General features: G+C 49.2%; 1 protein-coding gene across 1 annotated transcript in view; it reads left to right on the forward strand.

Annotated features, from left to right (window-relative positions):
• LOC140740438 (hydrocephalus-inducing protein-like) overlaps nucleotides 1-16983 on the forward strand; it is a 579330-nt gene that overhangs the window by 526212 nt on the left and 36135 nt on the right. The window contains exon 66 of the mRNA XM_073069569.1: nucleotides 5306-5469. Within this exon, the coding sequence (XP_072925670.1) occupies nucleotides 5306-5469 (164 nt within the window). The remainder of the gene's footprint in view (nucleotides 1-5305; nucleotides 5470-16983) is intronic.

The following is a 16983-nucleotide window of genomic DNA, read 5'->3' on the forward strand; positions in this document are numbered from 1 at the left end:
TAATTGAAACATTAACCAGCAGGTTATGAGTGAGTCCAAGCATTGAACAAAACTCGTGAGTTGATTGTTGCGTCTATTTCCAACTTCCAGTTCGATGCGACTTTGGGAGTTACGTTTGAATCATGATTGAACCAATATGAAGATGTATTCTGGGTTGAGTTCACTAGTAAAGATGACTCCTGGAAAACATACACTTTACTCCAAAAACTGGGTACTGTTGAACTTGAGTTTTATTTCAACTTCATTCTGCCTGAGAACCTGCGGGACCTATCATTTGATGAAAGTGTCTGACAGTTAACAAGAATTTTTGGAGAGCAGTCATCTCTCTTAAATGTTTGTTACCGTTGGCTAAAACTCATTAAATACAACGCCGATGACTTTATCACAGATGCCAGTATCGTCAATCGCAAATATGAAAATTCAAGCTGGGTAATGTGACTGAATCGCAGTTCAAATGTCTGATTTTTATCTGAATTCTTCAGGCACAGATAATCGTATGCAGCTCCTAGCCAGACTGGAGCAAGACTCTGATATGACTCTACAAGCTGTCATTCAAGAATGTCAGCATTTGATCAACTTTAAAACACAATTCCAACCTGGATGAAGAGACCAAGGTCAATGCAGATATCATCATGCAGCAGGTCTCCAAGCAACCTGTTGACACTTGTTGGAACTGTGGTGCATGGCATTATACAAGAAATACATTTGTACAAATGCCATTGCTGAGGTGCTTTTGAGGTCCTTCACTGTGTTCAAGGTCAGGAGAACACAAGGACAAGAAGTTTCAAAAGTCATTAAAATCCACAAGAAATTTAATGGATAGCTTCAAAGTGGACTTCACTCCCAGGAGACAGTACGTCAATGTATTTATCAACAATTAGTTGACCAAACTACAACTGGACACCGTGTCAGACATCACCATTATTTTCAAATGGACGTGGAGGAAACTTGAGTCTCCACAGGCAAATCAACTCATCAGTCTGTCTGCAGTGCATTAGGTGGAACCTTCTAGCTGACTGGTGAACTGCTGAATGGTGTGTATTACCTAACAGATCAGCTAGATCTGAATATCCTGGCACTGACTGGATGGAGAAGCTTGATCTCTGGAGAATCCCTCTGGATGAAATCTTTATGAAGATTTTGGCCATTCAAATCATGTCAGTTGTCACCATACCTCGATAGTATGTGAGACCATACAACAACAACGGTGACAGCGCTCTGCAGCAACATTTCAAGAAGGTTTAGATTTCTGCACCAAACTGCAAGCAGAATGTCACCTCCATCCAGATGAAAACTCAGTCTTCTGTCCCATACACAGCTTCACCAATCGTGGAGCAAGAGCTGGATCTGCTGCAACAAGCTGGCGTGATCGAAGCCGTCAACTACTCACATTGGGCAGCTCCAGTAGTCATTATCAAGAAAGCCAATGGCACAGGAGGTTGTGTGCAGACTTCTCACATTACCAATACCAGCAGATCTTTTTGCAAAATTGAACGGTGGTTGCTACTTAGCAAAGTTGGACATGGCTAAAGTACTTCCAGGTAGAGGTGGCAGAAAATTCACAACAGATTCTCACCATTGCAACACATAAGAGGTTGAGTTCCTTCCTCCATCTGCCTTTCAGGGTAAAGGCAGCTCCTTCAATTTTCCAGCACCTTATGGACACCATGCTGAGTGGTATTGATAATGTTGCCACTTACCTTGATGAAATCATTGTGACGGGCACAGTTCAGACAGAACTATGCCAATGCCTGGACCAAATGTTGAACAAACTACAAGATTTGGGATTATGACTTCAGGCAGCACAGTGCAGATTCATGATGTCTTCATTCATCAGAGATGAACACGATCGTCACCCAGATCCTGAAAACATCACTGCTACTTTGAAGATGCTTCCACCATCAGATGTCAGCACTTTACAGCCATTTCTAGACATGATCAATCATTATTCAGCATTTCTCCCAGCTGAGGGAACCACCCAACTCCCTGCTCAGCAAGAGTGCTATGTAAAAATGGTCAAACAATGCCAAGAAGCTTTAGATCAGTTGAAGAATATGCTGTCAGCCAACCTATTTTGACTGATTTCAACCCAGAGTTGCCAGTCGTCATCACATCTAACTATAGGGTGGGAGATGTCATACACCATATCTTCCAGACAGTTCCAAAAGAGCTGCCTTGCGTGCAGCGCGATGACTGACTGCAACAAAGAAAGAACTATCGACAAATCAAGAAAGAAGCCTTGGGAAACATCTTTGCTGTGAAGAAATTTCACAAAATGCTTTATGGCAGACGCTTCACTCTCAAAGTGTGTATGCCATATACAACTCTGAGATTTGTCTTCTCCAGATAGTCACAAAACAAAGAAAACCACGGAAGTCATTCAAAGAAAAATATCAAACCTTACATCCCTGTACAAAAAGAATGACAACATGACCATCAGCACCGAAACCCCCTCCCCCACATGAAAAAACTAACACTCAAGAACCAACCCCAAACCCTCCTACCCCACACAAAAAACTAACAAATCGTGCCACACGACAATGAGAAAGAACAGGCAAAAACAAAGAATATAAAAACAGTCCACAGTCCAATTCATAAATGCAGAACCTCGGAAACGTCACCGGACAGCATCAAGAGAGAGAGACATCAATCGAACGCTAAGACCTACCCTGCAGCAACAGCGAGCAATATGCCACCACACAGACTCCTCCTCTGGTAGCAGAGCGATCCATCCCAGCAGTGATCGAAAGGCAGGGAATTGGCGCTGCCTTTGTTGTCTATCTTTGTGTCTAAGAGAGGTATCGCAGTGTATACAGGCAACTGTCTGCAAAAAAGGGCAACAATGGTATTAGCCTATGATTTTGAAATCAAATACACAGAAACCTGGTCAGGCAGACGGTCCTAAATCACCAGTAGCTGAGAAAACGAAGACAGTTGTGGCTGTGATTCCAATTGATTGTGAAATCTACTGGATTGTATTGGATGCTGCTGAAGGTCTCCAGGTCACGGTCGACAAGATCAGAGCTGCAGATCCTCTTCAACATATTTCCAATTACTTCGGATGGCCAGTCAAAGTTGAGGAAGATATTATACCTACTATCGACATCATACATCACTCTCAACTATGAACTCCTGCCTAATGTTTGGAGAAAGAATACTTCCACAAATACTTAGACCCAAGGTATTGAAACAATTCCGTTGTGGTCAGCTGGGCATCAATCGAATGAAAGCCCTGGCAAGAAGCTTTGTGTACTGGCCGGGTATAGATGAAGATGCCACATCCTTATGCAAGCATTGTGCTCAGTGCTCCGTGGCAGCAAACCATCCAAGTAGAGCCAGTCCATAAGCATGGCCTCAGGCTACCAGACCTTGGAGTCAAGTACATATTGACTTCACTGGCTCAGTCAATGGGTGTACCTACCTTATCCTGGTTGACTCTTATTCCAAATGGCCACAAGTTTCATCGATGAAGTCAATGACAGAGGTTACCACTCAACATTCTAGAAAAGCTTGTTTTGACAATAGCATTCAATTCAATGGCATTCTGCCAGAACAATGGAGTTATCTACATCTGCTCACCCCCAGACCAAGCGGAGAGGTTTGTGCATACCTTCAAATGGCCACTTCTGAAGTCACGAGGGGTAGGAGCATCGTCCAAGCCTCTCAACACATTCCTGCTGATACACTCCTCCGGGCCTCAAGGGCAAGTTTCCAGCTGAAACACTTTTGGGAAGAAAACTGTGCAGCTGACCATCAGTGTCCAACATCTGGTCAGGTGGACATTGACAGGTGAGATCATTCTAGCCCAGAGCTGCAGTGTGGGCCAGACAGTATCACAATGGGCAAGACCCCCGGATACCACGTCCTGCCCCACATTTCCACCTCACTTGGGCGTCATATGGCATGGAGAATGTGGTTCCTCCCTCACCCTTATCTATGAGTATCTATGTCTGTAAGTAGAACATGTTTCTCTTCATGCAGCACATCCAGTGTACTCTCAGTTTAGTGGGCAGGGGTAAACTCTTGCACAGGAATAGACCATCAGATGGTGTGCATGACCACAAATCAGCCTTAAGCATCATAATAAAGCACTGAGCCCATTTCCAGCAGAGCAGTGGAATTGTACGGGGTCCAGTGTGGGGGGTAGCATGCTACAGTTGTAGTCCTTGACCAGCTTCTCAAAGCATTTGCTTATTATTGATGCAAACACGAGGAAATCTGCAGATGCTGGAAATTCAAGCAACACACACAAAATGCTGGTGGAACGCAGCAGGCCAGGCAGTATATATAGGGAGAAGTACAGTCGATGTTTCGAGCCGAGACCCTTCATCAGGACTAACTTGAAAGAAGAGATAGCAAGAGATCTGAAAGTGGGAGGGGGAGATCCAAAATGATAGGAGAAGACCAGAGGAGGTGGGATGAAGCTAAGAGCTGGAAAGGTTATTGGTAAAAGGGGTACAGAGCTGGAGAAGGGAAAGGATCATGGGACGGGAGGCCTCAGGAGAAAGAAAGTGGGAGGGGAGCACCAGAGGGAGATAGAGAGCAGGCAGAGTGATTATGAGAGGGGCAGAGGGAGAAAAAAGAAAAAAAGGGAAAATAAATAGATAGATAAAGGGTAAGAAAGGGAGGGGGGCATTAGGGTTAGGTTCCCTCCCTAACCCTAACCCCCACTCTCCTTGTTAACCCATCCTTTATTTATTTTCCTTTTTTTTCTCTCTCTCTGCCCCTCTCATAATCACTCTGCCTGCTCTCCATCTCCCTCTGGTGCTCCCCTCCCCCTTTCTTTCTCCTGAGGCCTCCCGTCCCATGATCCTTTCCCTTCTCCAGCTCCATATCCCTTTTGCCAATAACCTTTCCAGCTCTTAGCTTCATCCCACCTCCTCTGGTCTTCTCCTATCATTTTGGATCTCCCCGTCCCACTTTCAAATCTCTTACTATCTCTTTTATCAGTTAGTCCTGACGAAGGGTCTCAGCCTGAAACATCGACTGTACTGCTTCCTATAGATGCTACCTGGCCTGCTGCGTTCCTCCAGCATTTTGTGTCTGTTCCTTATTATTGAGGTGAGCGCGACAGGACGCCAGTCATTCAGACACACCTACTGAGTGTTTGCAGCAAATGTTCCTGAACTAAATTAACGCTGTCCAGTTGTGTCTCTGCATCAGTACTAATCAGTAACTACTTGCTTCACATGGCGAACAACAATGACAAACCTTCATGCATGAACGCCAAGATGTCTGTGGAGATATTTGACGAGCATGTACAATGTCTCAACCCAAGTATTGATTATAATCTCTGTTCCTGCAGGGCTCTATCTTCTTCCCATTGCCTGATGGTGCAGGACTACTCTACATGTTACAAGGAGTAGCTGAACCTCCGAAGGCTGTTGCAGTCATCAATCGTGAGGTTCCTTGCAAGACCTCGCACACAGTTACATTCTCCATCAGCAATTGGCTGGACAGTGCTCAACGGTAAGTCAATGTCATGGCGCGTGGAGTCTAGTCTCAGGGTGAGCTCGCGGCCGTGTGACGTGCACCTCATGGCGCGTGGAGTCTAGTCTCAGGGTGAGCTCGCGGCCGTGTGACGTGCACCTCATGGCGCGTGGAGTCTAGTCTCAGGGTGAGCTCGCGGCCGTGTGACGTGCACCTCATGGCGCGTGGAGTCTAGTCTCAGGGTGAGCTCGCGGCCGTGTGACGTGCACCTCATGGCGCGTGGAGTCTAGTCTCAGGGTGAGCTCGCGGCCGTGTGACGTGCACCTCATGGCGCGTGGAGTCTAGTCTCAGGGTGAGCTCGCGGCTGTGTGATGTGCACCTGCCTACTCAGGACAGAATAGTTGATAAAGCTTCCTCATTGTGAAGTAACAAAACTTGAGTTTTGTCTGTGACTGTGGTGAGGGCCAAAACCGAGTTCAGGTGTGTTGTCATACGCACAAGTGCAATGAAAAACCTGCAGCAGCATCACAGAGTGTTGTACAGAAATTAAACAATTTTTCCAAGAAGAAACACAATTAGGACAAAATAAAATGACAGTTCTTGTGCAAAGTGATTCAAGTAGTCACAGTGTTGATAAACATCAGGACTAAGGAGGGGTTTTGTCCTGAAACATCGACTATTTACCCTTTTCCATAGATGCAACCTGGGCTGCTGAGATCCTCCAGTATTATATTTTAGAATTTGTAGAATTTATTTAAATCTTACATCCATCCCATAACATGGAAAGTAACCATCTTCGCGGTATGACTCCGTCGCCATGTACAGACGTGTGAATTTTAAAGTCTAACGTCTTGTAGAAAGAAGCCGTCCTGTAGCCTGTTGGTCCTGGCTTTAATACTGCGGTAACCTTTATCAGACAGAAGCAACTGAAGCAGTGTATGGTTGGGGTCCCATTTACCAGACGGAAGCAGCTGGAACAGTTTATGTTTGGGGTGACTGGTGTCCCCGATGATCTCCCAGGCTTTCTTTCTGCACCTGCTGCTGTAAATGACCTCAATGGAGGGAAGTTCACATCCACAGATGCACTGGGCTGTCTGTACCACTCTCTGCAGTGCCCAGCGATCAAGGTTGGTGCAGTTCCCGTACCAGACGGTGATACAGCCAGTCAGGATGCTCTCAACGGTGACCCTGTAGAAAGTCTTGAGGATTTGGGGACCCTTGCCGAGCTTCTTCAGTCGGCTGAGGTGGAAGAGATGCTGTTGTGCTTCTTTTGCCACAAAGCCGGTGTGTACAGTCCAGGTGAGATCATTGGTGGTGTGTACACTGAGAAGCTAGACACTACTCACCCTCACAGCTGCAGACCCATTGATGTTGTTCGGGTCGAGCCTGTCTCCATTCCTCCTGTAATCCACAATCAGCTCTTTTGTTTTTTGGACATTGAGGGAGAGGTTGTTATCCTGGCACCACTGTGTCAGGGTGTCAACCTCTCGACTGTAGGCTGTCTCATTACTACTAGAAATAAGGCCGATTAAAGTCGTGTCACCTGTGAATTTGATCATCAGGTAGGAGCTGTGTGTGGCAGTACAGTGGTGGGTGTAAAGGGAGCAGAGGGGACTCAGAACACAACCCTGGGGGCACCTGTGTTCAGGGTCAGAGGGGCAGAGATGAGGGAGCCCATCCTTACCACCTGTCAGTGATCCGATAGGAAGTCTAGGATCCAGCTGCACAAGGGGGGTGTAGGCCGAGGTCTCTGAGCTTCCTGTCGAGTCTGGAGGGAATTATGGTGTTGAATGCTGAACTGTAGTCCAGGAACAGCATTTGAACGTATGCATCCCTCTTCTCCAGGTGAGAGAGGACAGTGTGTAGTGCTGTGGCTATGGCGTCATTGGTAGACCGGTTCTGTCGGTAGGCGAATTGTAGGGGGTCCAGTGTGGGTGGTAGCATGCTACAGACGTAGTCTTTAACCAGCCACTCAAAGCATTTGCTTGTAATTGAGGTGAGTGTGACAGGGTGCCAATCGTGCAGGCATGCTACCTTGGTTTTCTTAGGTACAGGGACAATAATGGACGATTTGAAACAGGAGGGTATCACACACTGGCAGAGGGAGAGATTAAAAGTGTCTGTAAACACACCAGGAGCTGTTCAGCGCACACGTTGAGGATGCCGTCCAGCCCCGCTACCTCGCAGCTATTGACACGTTTGAATGTTCTGCGTACCTCAGCCTCCGAGATGACCAAGGAGCAGGTCTCCTCGGGGATTCACTCTTCTCAGCCTCAAACTGAGTGTAAATATCATGTAGCTTGTCCAGGAGTGAGGCGGCAATGTTGGCTGTACTGCTGCGTTTCCTCAAAGTCTGCGATGGTGTGCAGTTCTTGCCATGCCCTGCGTGTGTTACTGTGGCAGAGTTGTGACTGGATTTTGTCCGTGTTGCCATTTTGCCACCTTGATGGCCCTACGTAAATCATAGTGGCATCTCCTGAGCTCCTGTTGGTCTGCGGAGGCGAAAGCTTTATCCCTTGCGCTGAGAGCAACGTGCATTGGACTATTATCCAAGGCTTCTGGTTTGGGTAGACCCGGACTGATTTTTGAGAAACAACGTCATCAATACACTTCCAAATGAAGCTTGTGATCACCTCCGTGTATTCAGACATGTTCTCAGCTCGAAATACCTCCCAGGTGACGCTATCAAAGCAGTCTTGTAACTTTGAGTTTGACTGGTTGGACCAGCAGTGGATAGTTTTCACTATGGTGACTTCCTGCTTCAATTTCTGCCTGCAGGCGGGCAGGAGCAAGGTAGAGAAATGGTCAGATTTTCTAAAGGGACGGCAGCAAAGTGCTTTGTAGGCATTGCCAATGGTAGAGTAGCAGTGGTTCCTCCCCGCGTGCTCACCTCGATGTGTTGACAGAACTCTAGACAGCAACGCTTGGTTAACGTCTCCAGTGATGATGAAAGCAGCCTCTGGGTGTGTGGTTTCATGGATACTGATGATTTCACAAAGTTTATTGATATTGGACTGCAGTGGGATGCATGTAGCTGTAATAATAACGGACGTGAATTCTCTGGGCAGTCAGAAAGGTCAACGTAGCAGCATAAGGTACTCCAGATCTGGGGAACAAAAGGGATTGAGGGGGTGTATGCTACCTGGATCGCACCAGCATTGTTCACTATGAACTGTTACTTGTCTTTAGACCTGTCTGCTTGAAACAGAGAACCCGATGGGTTCGATGACTTGGTCCGGTGTTTCCTCCAGCAACCAGGGTTAGGTAAAGCAGAAGACATTACGCTGCTTTGTTTCTTGCTGGTAGGTGATTCCGGCTCTCGGCTAACATAGCTTGTTGGCCAGGAGAATACCAGGGAGCAGTAGCCGATTTACGTGCCATCTTAACCGAACCAAGGCGCCGGCTCTGCTTCCTCGCCTCTGGTGACATTTCTTCGGGAATGCTGGTGAGGTGAATGAAACTCCCATACTTCATACAAGCAGGGGGTCCCAGTGGGAGAAACACGGCATGTTTTGACTGAATGGCGTCTTTCCAATGTTCACAAGAGTTAATCGATCATACCTGATGTGACCCTTAGCTTCTTGTACGAGAAGTGCAGAAGAAGGAAGAGAAATAAGCAGAAAATTACAATGCCAATTCAGAGTACACAACATGGCGCCATCTTGCCGCCATTTTGGGTGTATGATAGTACCTATCAAACGGATTCACCATCCCACCTTGGAAGTTTTCATGTTTTCTTGTTTTACAACATTGAATCACAGTGGATTTAATTTTGGGTTTTTTTTTATACTGATCAACACAAAAAGATTTTTCCTGGGTAGTCTCCAGCATTGAGTTCTCCAACTTCTGGTAATTCCCTCCCTCTACCTTCCCCCATCCCACTTTCACACTGCCTCCTCTTCCAGCTGCCTATCACCTCTCTCATGATTCTGTCTTCTTCTACTACCCATAGTGCTTTCCTCTTACATTCCCCTTACCTTCCTTCTTCACCTTTCCTGCCTATCCCCTCCCTGTATCAGTACAGGGGAGTGATGGAGGGGTTCAGTACAGGGGAGTGATGGAGGGGTTCAGTACAGGGGACTGATGGAGGGGTTCAGTACAGGGGAGTGATGGAGGGGTTCAGTACAGGGGAGTGATGGGGGGGTTCAGTACAGGGGACTGATGGAGGGGTTCAGTACAGGGGAGTGATGGAGGGGTTCAGTACAGGGGAGTGATGGAGGGGTTCAGTACAGGGGAGTGATGGAGGGGTTCAGTACAGGGGAGTGATGGGGGGGTTCAGTACAGGGGAGTGATGGAGGGGTTCAGTACAGGGGAGTGATGGGGGGTTCAGTACAGGGGACTGATGGAGGGGTTCAGTACAGGGGACTGATGGAGGGGTTCAGTACAGGGGAGTGATGGAGGGGTTCAGTACAGGGGACTGATGGAGGGGTTCAGTACAGGGGACTGATGGACGGGTTCAGTACAGGGGAGTGATGGAGGGGCTCAGTACAGGGGAGTGATGGAGGGGTTCAGAAGAGGGGAGTGATGGGGGTGTTCAGTTTATGGGACTGATGGAGGGGTTCACAGCAGCGGGGGAGAATTCTCAGAATGGTACTTGCTGCCTGGGTAGGAAATGAAATAAAGAAAATTGTACATCTAGCTTCTTGCGAGTCTGCACTGGATTATTAAAATTATGGAAATGGTAATTTGTAAAACTCCATCTTCCACAGAACCTATGGGTGCAATTCTACGCTAGATCTTAGAGGGCAGGTTCACATCAGCTTTTACTGTCTAGTTTGGTGCAGCATATGAAAGCTAGTGTAAGCTGTCCCACCAGCAGACCGCCATCACTGCAGAGACTCCCCACCCGGTAAATTCACTGCGGACAATCCCGACCCGGTAAATTCACTGCAGAGTCTCCCCACTTGGTAAATTCACTGCGGACACTCCCCACCCGGTAAATTCACTGCAGAGACTCCCCACTCGGTAAATTCACTGCAGAGTCTCCCCACTCGGTAAATTCACTGCGGACACTCCTCACTCGGTAAATTCACTGCAGAGACTCCCCACTCGGTAAATTCACTGCGGACACTCCACACCCGGTAAATTCACTGCAGAGACTCCCCACTCGGTAAATTCACTGCAGAGACTCCCCACTCGGTAAATTCACTGCAGAGACTCCTCACTCGGTAAATTCACTGCAGAGACTCCCCACTCGGTAAATTCACTGCAGAGACTCCCCACCCGGAAAATTCACTGCAGAGACTCCCCACTCAGTAAATTCACTGCGGAGACTCCCCACTCGGTAAATTCACTGCAGACGCTCTCCACTCGGTAAATTCACTGCAGAGTCTCCCCGCCCGGTAAATTCACTGCAGAGTCTCCCTATTCAGTAAATTCACTGTAGACAATCCACACCCGGTAAATTCACTGCAGATGCTCCCCACTCTGTAAATTCACTGCAGTGTCTCCCTACTCAGTAAATTCACTGTAGACGCTCCCCTCCCAGTAAATTCACTGCAGAGACACCCCACTCGGTAAATTCACTGCAGACTCTCCTCACTCGGTAAATTCACTGCAGAGACTCCCCACCCGGTAAATTCACTGCAGACTCTCCTCACTCGGTAAATTCACTGCAGAGACTCCCCACCCAGAAAATTCACTGCAGAGACTCCCCACCCAGAAAATTCACTGCAGAGACTCCCCACCCGGTAAATTCACTGCAGAGTCTCCCCACCCGGTAAATTCACTGCAGAGACTCCCCACCCGGTAAATTCACTGCAGAGACTCCCCACTCTGTAAATTCACTGAAGTGTCTCCCTACTCGGTAAATTCACTGCAGACTCTCCTCACTCGGTAAATTAACTGAGGACACTCCTCACTCGGTAAATTCACTGCGGACACTCCTCACTTGGTAAATTCACTGCGGACACTCCCCACACGGTAAATTCACTGCAGAGTCACCCCTCTCGGTAAATTCACTACAGACACTCCTCACTCGGTAAATACACTGCAGAGTCTCCCCACCCGGTAAATTCACTGCAGAGTCTCCCCACCCGGTAAATTCACTGCGGACACTCCTCACTCGGTAAATTCACTGCAGAGTCTCCCCACCCGGTAAATTCACTGCAGAGTCTCCCCACCCGGTAAATTCTCTGCGGACATTCCCCTCCCGGTAAATTCACTGCAGAGACTCCCCACCCAGAAAATTCACTGCAGAGACTCCCCACCCGGTAAATTCACTGCAGAGTCTCCCCACCCGGTAAATTCTCTGCGGACATTCCCCTCCCGGTAAATTCACTGCAGAGACTCCCCACCCAGAAAATTCACTGCAGAGACTCCCCACCCGGTAAATTCACTGCAGAGACTCCCCACCCGGTAAATTCACTGCAGACTCTCCCCATCCGGTAAATTCACTGCAGAGACTCCCCACTCGGTAAATTCACTGCGGACACTCCTCACACGGTAAATTCACTGCAGAGACTCCCCACTCGGTAAATTCACTGCAGAGACTCCCCACTCGGTAAATTCACTGCGGACACTCCTCACTCGGTAAATTCACTGCAGAGTCTCCCCACCCGGTAAATTCACTGCAGAGTCTCCCCACCCGGTAAATTCTCTGCGGACATTCCCCTCCCGGTAAATTCACTGCAGAGTCTCCCCACCCGGTAAATTCACTGCAGAGACTCCCCACTCGGTAAATTCACTGCAGAGACTCCCCACCCAGAAAATTCACTGCAGAGACTCCCCACCCGGTAAATTCACTGCAGAGACTCCCCACCCGGTAAATTCACTGCAGACTCTCCCCATCCGGTAAATTCACTGCAGAGACTCCCCACTCGGTAAATTCACTGCGGACACTCCTCACTCGGTAAATTCACTGCAGAGACTCCCCACTCGGTAAATTCACTGCAGAGACTCCTCACTCGGTAAATTCACTGCAGAGTCTCCCCACCCGGTAAATTCACTGCAGAGTCTCCCCACCCGGTAAATTCTCTGCGGACATTCCCCTCCCGGTAAATTCACTGCAGAGACTCCCCACCCAGAAAATTCACTGCAGAGACTCCCCACCCGGTAAATTCACTGCAGAGACTCCCCACCCGGTAAATTCACTGCAGACTCTCCCCATCCGGTAAATTCACTGCAGAGACTCCCCACCCGGTAAATTCACTGCAGAGACTCCCCACCCGGTAAATTCACTGCAGACTCTCCCCATCCGGTAAATTCACTGCAGAGACTCCCCACTCGGTAAATTCACTGCGGACACTCCTCACTCGGTAAATTCACTGCAGAGACTCCCCACTCGGTAAATTCACTGCAGAGACTCCTCACTCGGTAAATTCACTGCAGAGTCTCCCCACCCGGTAAATTCACTGCAGAGTCTCCCCACCCGGTAAATTCTCTGCGGACATTCCCCTCCCGGTAAATTCACTGCAGAGACTCCCCACCCAGAAAATTCACTGCAGAGACTCCCCACCCGGTAAATTCACTGCAGAGACTCCCCACCCGGTAAATTCACTGCAGACTCTCCCCATCCGGTAAATTCACTGCAGAGACTCCCCACCCGGTAAATTCACTGCAGAGACTCCCCACCCGGTAAATTCACTGCAGACTCTCCCCATCCGGTAAATTCACTGCAGAGACTCCCCACTCGGTAAATTCACTGCGGACACTCCTCACTCGGTAAATTCACTGCAGAGACTCCCCACTCGGTAAATTCACTGCAGAGTCTCCCCACCCGGTAAATTCACTGCGGACACTCCTCACTCGGTAAATTCACTGCAGAGTCTCCCCACCCGGTAAATTCACTGCAGAGTCTCCCCACCCAGTAAATTCTCTGCGGACATTCCCCTCCCGGTAAATTCACTGCAGAGACTCCCCACCCAGAAAATTCACTGCAGAGACTCCCCACCCGGTAAATTCACTGCAGAGACTCCCCACCCGGTAAATTCACTGCAGACTCTCCCCATCCGGTAAATTCACTGCAGAGACTCCCCACTCGGTAAATTCACTGCAGAGACTCCCCACTCGGTAAATTCACTGCGGACACTCCTCACTCGGTAAATTCACTGCAGAGTCTCCCCACCCGGTAAATTCACTGCAGAGTCTCCCCACCCGGTAAATTCTCTGCGGACATTCCCCTCCTGGTAAATTCACTGCAGAGACTCCCCACCCAGAAAATTCACTGCAGAGACTCCCCACCCGGTAAATTCACTGCAGAGACTCCCCACCCGGTAAATTCACTGCAGACTCTCCCCATCCGGTAAATTCACTGCAGAGACTCCCCACCCGGTAAATTCACTGCAGACTCTCCCCATCCGGTAAATTCACTGCAGAGACTCCCCACTCGGTAAATTCACTGCGGACACTCCTCACTCGGTAAATTCACTGCAGAGACTCCCCACTCGGTAAATTCACTGCAGAGACTCCCCACCCGGTAAATTCACTGCAGAGACTCCCCACTCGGTAAATTCACTGCAGAGACTCCCCACTCGGTAAATTCACTGCGGACACTCCTCACTCGGTAAATTCACTGCAGAGACTCCCCACCCAGAAAATTCACTGCAGAGACTCCCCACCCGGTAAATTCACTGCAGAGACTCCCCACCCGGTAAATTCACTGCAGACTCTCCCCATCCGGTAAATTCACTGCAGAGACTCCCCACTCGGTAAATTCACTGCGGACACTCCTCACTCGGTAAATTCACTGCAGAGACTCCCCACCCGGTAAATTCACTGCAGAGACTCCCCACCCGGTAAATTCACTGCAGAGACTCCCCACTCGGTAAATTCACTGCAGAGTCTCCCCACCCAGAAGATTCACTGCAGAGACTCCCCACCCGGTAAATTCACTGCAGAGTCTCCCCACCCAGAAGATTCACTGCAGTGACTCCCCACCCGGTAAATTAACTGCAGAGTCTCCCCACCCGGTAAATTCACTGCAGAGACTCCTCACTCGGTAAATTCACTGCGGACACTCCTCACTTTGTAAATTCACTGCGGACACTCCCCACCCGGTAAATTCACTGCAGTCACCCCTCTCGGTAAATTCACTGCGGACACTCCTCACTCGGTAAATTCACTGCAGAGACTCCCCACTAGTTAAATTCACTGCGGACACTCCTCACTCGGTAAATTCACTGCAGTCTCCCCACCCTGTAAATTCACTGCAGAGACTCCCCACTCGGTAAATTCACTGCAGAGACTCCACACCCGGTAAATTCACTGCAGAGACTCCCCACTCGGTAAATTCACTGCAGAGACTCCACACCCGGTAAATTCACTGCAGAGACTCCCCACCCGGTAAATTCACTGCGGACACTCCTCACTCGGTAAATTCACTGCAGAGACTCCTCACTCGGTAAATTCACTGCAGAATCTCCCCACCCGGTAAATTCACTGCGGACACTCCTCACTCAGTAAATTCACTGCGGAGACTCCCCACCTGGTAAATTCACTGCAGACACTCCCCACCCGGTAAATTCACTGCAGAGTCTCCCCACCCTGTAAATTCACTGCAGAGACTCCCCACTCGGAAAATTCACTGCAGAGTCTCCCTACCCGGAAAATTCACTGCAGAGTCTCCCCACCCGGTAAATTCACTGCAGAGTCTCCCCACCCGGTAAATTCTCTGCGGACATTCCCCACCCGGTAAATTCACTGCGGACACTCCTCACTCGGTAAATTCACTGCAGAGACTCCTCACTCAGTAAATTCACTGCGGAGACTCCCCACCCGGTAAATTCACTACAGACACTCCCCACCCGGTAAATTCACTGCAGAGTCTCCCCACCCTGTAAATTCACTGCAGAGACTCCCCACCCGGAAAATTCACTGCAGAGTCTCCCCACCCGGTAAATTCACTGCAGACACTCCTCACTCGGTAAATACACTGCAGAGTCTCCCCACCCGGTAAATTCACTGCAGAGTCTCCCCACCCTGTAAATTCACTGCAGAGACTCCCCACCCGGTAAATTCACTGCAGAGTCTCCCCACCCGGTAAATTCACTGCGGACACTCCTCACTCGGTAAATTCACTGCAGAGTCTCCCCACCCGGTAAATTCTCTGCGGACATTCCCCACCCGGTAAATTCACTGCAGAGACTCCCCACCCAGAAAATTCACTGCAGAGACTCCCCATCCGGTAAATTCACTGCAGAGACTCCCCACTCGGTAAATTCACTGCAGAGACTCCCCACTCGGTAAATTCACTGCGGACACTCCTCACTCGGTAAATTCACTGCAGAGACTCCCCACCCAGAAAATTCACTGCAGAGACTCCCCACCCAGTAAATTCACTGCAGAGACTCCCCACCCGGTAAATTCACTGCAGAGACTCCCCACTCGGTAAATTCACTGCAGAGTCTCCCCACCCAGAAGATTCACTGCAGAGACTCCCCACCCGGTAAATTCACTGCAGAGTCTCCCCACCCAGAAGATTCACTGCAGAGACTCCCCACCCGGTAAATTAACTGCAGAGTCTCCCCACCCGGTAAATTCACTGCAGAGACTCCTCACTCGGTAAATTCACTGCGGACACTCCTCACTTGGTAAATTCACTGCGGACACTCCCCACCCGGTAAATTCACTGCAGAGACTCCCCACTCGGTAAATTCACTGCAGATTCAACCCACTAGTTAAATTCACTGCGGACACTCCTCACTCGGTAAATTCACTGCAGAGTCTCTCCACCTGGTAAATTCACTGCAGTCTCCCCACCCTGTAAATTCACTGCAGAGACTCCCCACTCGGTAAATTCACTGCAGAGACTCCCCACCCGGTAAATTCACTGCAGAGACTCCCCACTCGGTAAATACACTGCAGACTCTCCTGACTCGGTAAATTCACTGCAGAGACTCCCCACTCAGTAAATTCACTGCAGAGACTCCCCACCCGGTAAATTCACTGCAGAGACTCCCCACCCGGTAAATTCACTGCAGAATCTCCCCACCCGGTAAATTCACTGCGGACACTCCTCACTCGGTAAATTCACTGCAGAGACTCCCCACCCAGAAAATTCACTGCAGAGTCTCCCCACCCGGTAAATTCACTGCAGAGACTCCCCACTCGGTAAATTCACTGCGGAGACTCCCCACCCGGTAAATTCACTGCAGACACTCCCCACCCAGTAAATTCACTGCAGAGACTCCCCACCCGGAAAATTCACTGCAGAGTCTCCCTACCCGGAAAATTCACTGCAGAGTCTCCCCACCCGGTAAATTCACTGCAGACACTCCTCACTCGGTAAATTCACTGCAGAGTCTCCCCACCCGGTAAATTCACTGCAGAGTCTCCCCACCCGGTAAATTCTCTGCGGACATTCCCCACCCGGTAAATTCACTGCAGAGACTCCCCACCCAGAAAATTCACTGCAGAGACTCCCCACCCGGTAAATTCACTGCAGAGACTCCCCACTCGGTAAATTCACTGCGGACACTCCTCACTCGGTAAATTCACTGCAGAGACTCCCCACCCGGTAAATTCACTGCAGACGCTCCCCACCCAGTAAATTCACTGTTTTCAACATTTCCCTTCTGGAAAACACTACCGTGCTATTAAAACAAAACTTCACAT

The sequence above is a fragment of the Hemitrygon akajei genome, chromosome 17 (genome assembly GCF_048418815.1).
Source record: "Hemitrygon akajei chromosome 17, sHemAka1.3, whole genome shotgun sequence".
Lineage (NCBI taxonomy): Eukaryota > Metazoa > Chordata > Chondrichthyes > Myliobatiformes > Dasyatidae > Hemitrygon > Hemitrygon akajei.